Genomic DNA, 11,149 nt, shown 5'->3' with positions numbered 1-11,149 from the left:
TTCAAATTTTCTTTTGAAGAAAGTCGAACTTAAAACCTCATTTATTTGTTGACATCTGACCATTGATTTAAACCTCACTTAACAGTTAACTCTCCAAATTATTTCCTCAATAAAAAAATTAAAAATTAAAGATAAATTAAGTTAAAATGACTTGAACTCGCGAATATATGTCTACCAATATTTCATGGCATTCAATGTTATTATTGCTTGCATGCCCCTGTCTCTTTGTTCTTTGAATATCTCTCCTAACTCATTAAATAAACCAAAATGCATTTAACGGAACAATCAATCTTGTAGCTAATCACACTTAACTCCTAATTATATCACAAGCCTTGAAATTATCAACCAACTAATCTTTACAACTTTAATTAACGTCGTGATCAACCACCGCGAAGCCCTAACTCAGAAGCTTCGTGGTCGAGCACGCGTACGGCCACGAGGAATAATAAATTTACTTTTTCTTGTGCGAGAAGAAATAATTTTTTTTTTTTCATTTTACCTTTTCTTGGACAATCTTGTTTAGGGTTTTGGTAATCACCGTATTCACATAAATCTCAATTAATTATCAACGTACGTAGTGAAATAAACATCAGCCATACACATAAACGAACAGTTAAGATTCATATACGTCACTTACCCATTAACAAACGGTTGTCATTTGTCTGCGTACGTGACAATAGTTAGACTTTCTCAATTTCTTTGATATTTTTATTTATAAATGTTATTTGTCATAATTCTTGTTTTCTTTTGTTGATGCACTCCTCCCTTCACTTCACATGCCATGCACCTTCAAAACTGATTACGAGATAAAAATTCTGAGGTCAAAAGAAACTGGCATTATAATTTCCCAAGGAAAATGATTTGATTCCATTTGCCTTCAATAACCGCACCTAAATTCCTAATTATTCATTTCAGTGCCCAACAAAACAAATAGATTTTATTTTTCCATCGATATATAAAAGAAAATTCAAATCTCATAGCATGATCAGTGCCCGACAAAACAAATAGACTCTTTTGTGCAAATACACAAGAATATTATTTCTTAACAGAAGCGATAAAGTGTTTCTTTTGTTGGAAAATTAGTTCTAGTATTATTGTTATTTTATTGATTTTCTTTTGTCGGTTAAGTTTATTATTTCTTGCATTGTTTGCTTTCATTTTCTCTATAAATAAGATAAGATGCCTTGTAACTCGTATCATACAATTCAATACAATGTAGTCCTCTAATTTGTAACCCTCATAGAATTTGAATTCTTGAGCTCCTTTCGTAAGCAAAAATTGAGAGACATTGGACCAAATTATTATTTGCTTGAAGCGCGATAGTTTATCAACTATTGAAGTCACGTTTAAGTTGGAATGGCAACGGTTCAAATTGGGATCTCGAATGTGTCATATCCATTTCATAGCCAAAAATTGTCCATAACATTAAGCACAATTTTTTTTTTTTTTTGGTAAAAGACTTTAACCATCGCATACTGCGAATAATCATATTTCATATAATATTTTATAATTTTAGCACAAAAACTAACATTAAACTTTGAGGTAACAAATAGTTCATAAAGAGTCTGACATTGAATGAGTCTCATTAGCATTTCTCTAATCATATATACCCTGTAATGGTCTCTCCATTGAATAACGTGTCTATTTCACCAATAAATAAATAAATCATATTATTGTAAAAATTCGGAAAACAAAAATGAATGAAATTTGGTTTGATCAAATCATGTCAAGCAACAAAAAAAAAACTAGGGATTAGAAGAAAAAGTATTATAAAAAAATCTAACCATAAAATGTCCACATACAAAATAAAAAAGTTGGATCAGAAAGTATAGAGCAGGATCCTATAAACATATTCAAAACTTGTTTAGAGTAATGAATTCCACGTCGGGAAATAAGATAATTTTACATGTGTTTATAAGTAATTATGTTAGTGTACTTTTCATTTTACCAATTGGTTTTATGGTTAAACTATAATTTTTTTATGGTATCAAAGTAGATTGTCTCATTTGTGAAGATCAAGTACCACCTATGCTCCACTTCACCAAATATGTTGTTCACGTGCTAGGTTTAAAAATTTGTCACACGTAAAAGAACGTGTTTAGAGTATTATTCCTACATTTGAGAAAGAATGAACCTTACATGTGATTATAAGTAATTAAGCTCTTTATATTGTCAATTAATTTTATGATACTCAATCTTTCTTCAAAACTGCTTCGAAAAATTTCAGTTTTTCCATATCCATCCCCATATCCAAATTTTCTCAAACAGACGAGCAAATGCGTAGATCGAATGTCGCGGATAAAATTGCCATCCCATTGATGTTAAGATAGATTATTGATCAAACTCCCAATTAAACTAAATATGTAAACAAAGGGGAAGCTAGAGCTTCTGAAAATAGCAAATATATTTTCAGAGAAGGCATCGAATTTGACTATTGAATGTCGCGGATAAAATTGCCATCCCGTTGCTGTTAAGTTTATCTTGGTTTGGTCATCTAAAGAGGCTTCCCCCTTATTAAATGTTGATTTCGAAAACTACATGCTTTACTTGTGCGACTTCTATGCCCAAAAGAACAATAATAATATAAGAGAAATGTTAAGGAGATTCTTTTAAAAGTGAAATTCTAATAGACCTTGTTACATTACAGTTTAACTTTAATTTGCGTGTCAATATTTTAAGGATAAATTACAAAAAATTACCTCAACTATGAGTCGAATGACACTTTCATACCTCATGTTTTAAAAATGACAATATCATACCTCATCTTATGAATTTGTTCCAATATCAGACATGCGTCAGTTTTACTGTTAATTTCTCTGTTAAGTTCTGACGTGGTAAGAGACGGTGCCCAGTCACTAATCCAATTAAATTAAAAAATAATTAAATATATTTTTAATAATTAAATATTAAAAAATTAAAAATCAAATTATTTTTTTATATAAAATTGTGGAATCCTCCCCTGGCTCTCTTCTCTTTTTCTCTGAGCACCTGCATCCCTATAACCCCGAAACCTTTCCCATCCGTCCCTCCAACCTTCCTCCACCATCCTCTCTCTCTCTCTCTCGCCTCTCTCTCTTCTCTCTTTCTGGGCAACCTGCATCTCCAAAATCCCAAAACCCAGAATCTCATTACAAATCTAAAAATCCAAAATCCCATCAAAGCTCCAATTGGTATCCCTCTCCTCCTCCCTCACCAATCTCATTAGAGCCAAGCAAGAACATAATAAATCAAGGGAGAAAATGCTTACACGGAATTACTTTAGCGATTGCGAGCTTGAAATTGGCATGGAAGCAAGATTTCAACCCAAATGAATACTGCAGCAAAGTTTCATTCGATTTGAGTATTAGACGTGAAATGCAACTTCAAAGTTCAAAGAGTGATAGAGATATTAAGTGAGAGCAGATCATTTACCCATATCCAGAAAAAGTACATAATTTGGAATGCGTTCTGCATGTACCAGAAAACTGATTAGACGATTAGTAAAATAAAATATGAGAGAAATCCACACACAACACTCAGAAATTGATACAAATTCAGAAGTTGGTCGATATGCAGGACGGATACAAGATTTACAGAGCGGAGAGGGAGGAGAGGGATACCAATTGGGGCTTTGTGAGCTTTGGGAGGTTTGATGGGATTTTGGGTTTTTTAGATTAGTAATGGGATTCTGGGTTTTATGATTTTGGGGATGCAGAGAGAGAGAGAAAGAGAGAATCCCATAATTTTATATAAAAAAAATATATATATATATTTTTAATTTTTTTAATTATTAAAAATATATTTAATTATTTTTTAATCCATTTGAATTAGTAAGTGAGTCTCGTCTTTAGCCACGTCAACACTTAACAGAGAAATTAACAGATAAACTGACGGATGTCTAACATTAGAACAAATTTGTAAGATGAGGTATAACATTGTTATTTTTAAAAGATGAGGTATGAAAGTATCGTTCGACCCATAGTTAAGGTAATTTTTTATAATTTACCCATAAAATATTGTGAAAAAACATGAGGTTACAAAGAATTTATGAAATGTCTCACTTTAAAAGAGTCAATTTCTCGTAATATAAACACAAATGTCAAAATGCAATGTTGCATACTACATATTCTGGTATGGAACTTATTAATCATTGAATACAATTAGACCAATAATTAAAAGAACAATACACTATGAAATGAACCTTAGTCTTTGATGCCAGCTACTTTGCTGCTAAGTAATTTCTTAATTATATAGAGTGTATTTTTGCTTACAACCCTTAAGTAATGGTAATACTCACTGTATCATTAACTACCGCTATAAGAGTTTGAGAGTTAAACTCATCTAACGACAAATCAATCGGGAGATAAATACCAATTACGGTGATCACAAATATTTCCCCTTATGTATATTCATGCACACCAACTAAAATTCATTTAACCACTACAGAATGGCCCAGTAGTTGGGACGAATTTCAGACCCATATTTCACACGATGATGGTCAATGAAGGCTGAAATATATATGTGAGTTTTTCCAACCTTCGAAAAAATGGATTGTCTTGCTTGCGTTGGCAACTAGTTGATCCCTTTTTAAGAAAAAAAAAAAGCTAAAACTCATTTAATTTCTTTATCATCATCTAAGTTTAAGTGGTCAAATAATTCTTTCTGTTTCGTTGTAAATTTGTAACAATTATAGCACATAACAACCTCTTTCATATCAATCTATGTGCTACTTTTTACTCCTTTTACTCTTTTAAATATTTTCTAATTTCTAGAATATGGATTATTATTTTTTAATTAATGTTCTTTTGGCTCTAAAGTGTAAGGTGAGTTGTTTTGTCGCTTGTTACACCCACATATTCGCCAATATTGTGGCTATTAGATTGGCTAATTCACCAATTTTTTTTTGCTTTGGCTTTTTTTCGTTTGTTTGAATGACCCTCATATTTAATTAAGTATGTCTTCTTTGAAATTTTTACTTTCACTAACGTTCTAATAAAACCGTTATCGTTTCATTAAAAAAATCACAATACATCAAAGATACGCACAAACACAAATCTTGACATGATTGCAAAAAACAAACTTACTTTTGATCTAGTAGTATGTCTCTTTACTTAAACATTTTATTTCTAAAAAACATATTTCAAGGAACAATTATCATTCTCATTCATTTCATATCTTGAACCACCAATGCTAACAAATTCAGTCTCACATTGATTTTGGGTGATTGAAAGTAAGTAAAAGCTCTATTAGTTTAAGATGGACTCAGTTTTGTGCTACACAAATGATGAGGATAACATAGTGAATTCGATATCTTATTGTGCCAAGTCAAATTGTGACCCTATAATCTTATTGTGGCACTATGAGTGCATTATGAAAGTCTTATAAAGATTCTACCATTTACTTTGATCTCATATAATTTCAATTGTTGTGGATTCACTCATGTGGTTAGAGCCATGGTTTGTTAATTAATAAGATATAAATTATGAAATCTTAACAAGTTTCAGTTATAAAGATTGGAAAATAGTAGGGAGACCATCTATTTAAATCAAAATTTGTAAACTATATGGTGTGGCTGTTGGTGATTGAATTATTACTTAATTGTTAATTACCGTGCTTATTTCTTATTTGTGACTCATCACATAATTTACAATTTTGGTCTAAAAACTTGGTCTAGCTATCATTATTCATAAATATATATATATATATATGTTATCTAAGCATAGGGAGTAGTATTATATCTCCCCTCTAGATCTTCTCCCCCTCCCTCTCCTCCTCACTAACTATAAATAAGTCGCCACTCAATACTAAGTTTTCGTGGTATTCCTCTTCACTTGAAATCTTATATATAACGAATTTGAAATCAAATTAGGTTGTCTGTTGTGTGGCTTAGCCAAAGTCCCCCTCCCTTTAGTGTAAAAATATCGATGTACCAAAAAAAAAAAAAAAAAAACTATAAATAAAGTCAAGATGTTGACGTGATTTAACTGTGACCATTCAAATAAAAGGGACTAGAGGGAGGGGAATTTAAAAACAATGTGTTTAGAACACGGAAAGAAAGTTGAACACATGTAGATTTCTCACCCTCCCAAAGCTTTCTCTAACTAATCACAGTTAGCTAACAGAGGTTTTGATGGGATCTCTGCCACCCGATGAATGTCCTGAAAAGTGCAGATAGCGTTAGCAAGAATAATGTGAGGCCTACGAACTCCTATTATTCTATTGATTAAATCATCCCAACTATTAGATGGAATGCTCCTAAATTCAGTGCTCTCAAAGTCAATTTTGATGTCTCGGTTGGACAGAAAAATTTAGAAGTAGGGAATTATACTGAACGAGTCGATTCTCTCCTCCGTTTGTTTCAGCAACTTTCGGTCATAGAATGCTTTTCGAAATAGCACTTATCAGATGCTTCATCATGATGTATTTTCAAGTGTCTTCCTTTCTTTTTTTTTTTTTTTTTTTTTTTTTTTTTTTTTAAGAATACGTAAAAAAAAAATGCAAATTTAGTTTTTATTATTTACATTTTTCGACGAAGATGGCAAATTTACATTCTGCCATTAGAGAGTTTTCTAATAAAGAAAGGATGTAAAATGCCTTAAAATGGTCATTTTGCATCTCCCATAGGAGATGACCTTACAAACGCTTATGAGTAGAAATACTTCATATAAAAACAATCTCAAACAAGCTTTAAAAAATAGAAAAATATTAAGGGGATTCTCTCAAACGTAGAACTCTTTATGGATTCTCTAACACCTTATATTTTTTAGACAATATTTTATACTGTTGAAACTGAAATTAATATCAATTTATAAAATAACAGAAAATTTCATTTTTAAAAGAATCTTCCCAATATTTCTCAAAAAATAAAAATAAAAAAATAAAATAAAAAGAAGAGAGCCTATTCCAAAAGCATTTAATGCCTACCATAACTTTAGGTGCCTCCTTTCCTTGAATTCTCCTCCCACCCCTTCCACAACCCCATCAATTAATATCCCAAACAATAAATGAACGCATTAACTAAATTCAATTAGATTTATTATTAGCTTAATTCAAATTCAAACTAATATTAATAATAGCAAATAAAATTAGCAATCAATAAATAACATAAATGTATTTTCTAATTTATTTCCAATTTATTTTTTAAATATTACATAACGGGCTATATTTATTTACTACCATATACAGTTGGACTCTATAAAATCCCAAAGACCCTCCCTTCTCTCTCTCTCTCTCTCTCCCTCAGAAAACGAAGCTCTGTAAGGCCCCAGTAATGGCTGCTGATGTTAGCTCTCTGTTTCGGGTTCTTAGTGGGTACAGCGACGACCAACATCTGAGCGTTGGGAGTGATTCTAGTGGTGAGGAATCAACGGCTCTGATTACAAGAGACTTGCTTGGTGGTAGTGGGTCATCTTCTTCCAAGCTTCCCAACGACTCCCAGGAACTGGACCTCGACTTGCAGGTCCCCAATGGCTGGGAAAAGCGCTTGGACTTGAAGGTTGGTCGATTTTCTCATCTGGGTCATGTTTGTTTCCAGAGAATCAATCAAACAGTGTGTTTTTACATTTCTTGGTGGGAAAAACTTGGGAACTTGATTTTGATGTGGTTTTGTGTTCTTGTTTTCTTGTTTTCGATTAGGTTGCTTTGAATTCTGATTTCATGACATTCAATTCTGTTTCTTTGATGAATTTAACTGATATTGTCTGTATGTGATGTGTTTTCTTTTGCATAATTCATTGATTTGGAAATGTCTGTTTGGTTGCTGAGAAAGTCGTTACAATCTTTTGTAATTATTTATTGATATTGTTTCAACAAAAAAAAAAAAAATTCAAAAGGGTCTGTAATTAATAGGATGAGGATATATTTCTGTACTTAATCAATTAATTTGGTGATGTTCTTCAATGCTCTGCAAGTTTTAATCCCATTTTACTTTCTTTAAAAGCTATATCTTTATGTCAGTAAATTGATTAATTGTAAGTATTCAACTCACCTTTTTATTATTATTTATTTATGTGCTTAATATATTTGTATATTGATTGTTTGCAGTCAGGGAAAGTGTATCTTCAAAGGTGCAGTGCCCAAAATTCACATTCAAACTCAGATCAAAAGAGCCAAACCAATCGAACAGTTCCAAAGATGCAAGATTTGAACTTCCCTCCATCGGCGTCGTCGAAAATCCCACTAAATCTCTTTGATGAAACCAGCACTAACCTTGATTTGAAGTTAGTTTCATCATCACCACCACCCTCATGCAATTACCAGAGCCTATGCACTTTGGACAAGGTAAAATCCGCCCTCGAAAGAGCAGAGAAGGAGCCGATCAAGAGGCGGTCTTCGTCCATGTTGAAGTCATCGATGTCATCTTCGCCAACTTACTCATCGTCGTCGTCACCCATCAAAGAAACTCAGGAGGAGGACAGTGACAGTGAGGACAAGCAATTTGCATCACCATTTGCAGCAGGGTGCCCTGGTTGCTTATCTTATGTACTCACCATGAGAAATAACCCTAAATGTCCTCGGTGCAATTCGGTTGTTCCGCTGCCAACGGTGAAGAAACCTCGGATCGATCTCAACAGATCAAATTGAGAGGAAGGAAGACTTGTTCATCATGATTGATATGATTTTTGTATATGATATTCTACAACTAGTCTTTTTTCTTTGAAGAATTAGATCTGTTAGTCCTATAGAAGAGTATATGTACATTCAAAAGGTTGGTTGCTTTTTCTAGCATAATTTACAAGACTTGCATCAGTTTATGCCTTCATTATTTTTCCCAAATTTGATTTGCTTGTGTATTATTGATTTTATTTTTGATAAACGGCGGATAATTTACATTAAATTCATCATATAAACACGAGAAAGAATATTTGGAATCGGATGCATAGAGAAGAGCACACTAGCTCGGGTACAAAGCTAATATTAAATCCGTGTTGAGGTACAAAAAGTTTTATGAAATTTGGTTTCTGCATTAATGTTGTTGCTTTTGTGGCAAGTTATTGGCAGCATGCTATATATACATCATACATGGCTGTTGGACCACAATGGTATGCCAAAAAGAGGAAGTGTTTTATGTCTAGCATATTTTGCAGAACTTGAATGTATTTTAGCATATCTGTTGGCAAAGAAAAGCAAAGTAATGTTCTCGAGTGATATTCTAATTTATTTAAATTGAGATATAAATTTAACTTTGAGTGCAAAGGATTGAGTACAGTATTTTAGCCAACTTAATTACGTCTGCAATCACCTATTCTATTATAGAATTGGATCCCATCCGGATCCACTTTGTGGGATTCCTAGTTTTAACCATTCATCGTGTATATTACGATCTTAAATCATTTAACTTTTTTTATTTAAAATTAAAAAGAAATATAATTTGATGAAAACTAATCGCACGATGTACAATAAACGATTATGATGTGGGGATCCTAGGAATCCCAACAAAGTGGATCCGAAGAGGATCATTTTCCTTCTATTATGACACATAATGTCATAATCAGCTGCAGTAAATGCACTTTAAGTTTGAATAATCAAAATCTGATTTAATGAACCTTGAGGATGCTTTACAGTTGCCACCGCCCCAAGAAAAATACCATTCACTTCCATCCACCCTGTTTTTTCAAATTTCCTATTAACCAAACTTGGTAGTAGTTTTCAACTTCCATATGATAAAATCAAAAGCCTTAAACTCTTTTCTTTTTTATTCGAAAGTGAGTGCGATATGCATTTGATGAAAAATATATTTGTACGAGGAGAACAACTTATAACGTGTTGATCACAATTGTGGCTTTCAGGTCTAATAATGCAAGATTTTGTGCAAAGAAACTTCACATGCCATTGTATTTTTAAACTGAAATGGTAGAATGTCACGGTGATGACAAACTTGTTTTACTTAAGTCCTTTGATATAAGAGAATATGGTATGATAATGTTGTCTCGTTAAAACTTTGTGGAGATTTCAGCATAATATATGAAAAATAGTTCCACACACTAAAATAGATAGATCAAATATTGAGTAATATTTCACCTATCCTCAGGCAAAAACATCGGCAATGAAATCAGGTGGGTCTTCAAACCATGTAATAGATCATGAATATGTATTGCAAAACAAGCATGATGATTATTTTTGGTTGAACGTTATTGGGGGAGGAGAGATTCAAATGTAAAACCTCAAATGTAGTGGCAGAGCAAACATAGGGTCATTGGTTGCTCATGACTCCAATAGCTTCACAACTTCAAGTATATTTATCTGTATACTTGTGTATGAACCCTAAACATAACTATGACAAACTAAAAGAATGAGTCAAAAAACATTAAATTACAAACCGTTGCTTCTTTTGTGCAACCCCATGTATTGTTACTTGTAGATTTTCTTCTTTCTTACCTTTGTCTTTCTTCTCATATTTCTCGTGTTGATGAAAACCTTCACTCGATAGGCCTCGGAAAAATTGACATGATGCAGCAAAACTCGGCAGGTACTCACTAGAAGCTCAACAAAATGATCCAATGATATTTTTCGCTAAATTATATGACCCTATTACCATAAAATTCTGGCTCCGCCATTGCTCGAATGCATAAATAAACACTCATAATAACTTAAGCTACAAGCCTCTTACAATCAGACTAATTTTACTCACCATAATCTTATCTTTGTGGGGGCAAAATATGTGTTCTTCATCAAAATAAAACCCATGATTTTGTTTTTTGTTTTATTTTTCTCCATCTAATTGTAATGAATCTAATGAGTTTTAAGGTTCCTTGTTGAGTGTTGCCATCATCACAATAAGTCCCCCCGGCCGTTTCAACTATTTAAACACGCATCACCAAATTCCCAACCAAAATTTGACGTCAAGGGTTTGCACCACAATATCTACACATGTTTTTTGGTCTTGTTTTGAAAGCAGAGTAGCATTGGGTTCTCACCTACTATGGCGCCCCTTCTTAATTTGATTATAATTCAGAAAGGAAATAATGCTAGTAAAAACTCTTCCCAAAATTAATCAAGGGGAAAGAGGATCATGAGCTACAAATTCAAGAGAAATTTTTCCGTGTGTTGGAAGTACGGCCCGATAAATCAAGTGTTATAATACAAATGGTCGAAAATTTCTTTTTCAAGTATCCAACCACTTGTGCTGTGACATTTGGTATACTAGATCATGTTTCCGACACGCTGAAAA

At 32.7% G+C, this 11,149-nt stretch overlaps 1 protein-coding gene and 1 long non-coding RNA gene across 2 annotated transcripts; one reads left to right on the top strand and one right to left on the bottom strand.

The window, feature by feature from the left end:
• Nucleotides 1–3,045: 3,045 nt before the first annotated feature.
• On the bottom strand, nt 3,046–3,694 carry LOC148693768 (uncharacterized). Its single transcript, XR_015951851.1, has 3 exons — nt 3,600–3,694; nt 3,412–3,447; nt 3,046–3,314 (listed from the first exon to the last, which is right to left on the bottom strand). It is a non-coding gene; the product is annotated as an uncharacterized LOC148693768 (long non-coding RNA).
• A 3,471-nt stretch (nt 3,695–7,165) lies between these two features.
• Nucleotides 7,166–8,727, top strand: LOC137730109 (uncharacterized). The gene is made up of 2 exons (XM_068469174.2): nt 7,166–7,474; nt 8,023–8,727. Exons 1-2 carry the CDS (start codon nt 7,250–7,252, stop codon nt 8,560–8,562), a joined length of 765 nt encoding a protein of 254 aa, XP_068325275.1. The 5' UTR covers nt 7,166–7,249; the 3' UTR covers nt 8,563–8,727.
• Nucleotides 8,728–11,149: the final 2,422 nt, after the last annotated feature.

The sequence above is a fragment of the Pyrus communis genome, chromosome 10 (genome assembly GCF_041283825.1).
Source record: "Pyrus communis isolate YQ-2024b chromosome 10, ASM4128382v1, whole genome shotgun sequence".
Classification (NCBI taxonomy): domain Eukaryota; kingdom Viridiplantae; phylum Streptophyta; class Magnoliopsida; order Rosales; family Rosaceae; genus Pyrus; species Pyrus communis.
This window is presented reverse-complemented; position numbering and strand designations above follow the sequence as displayed.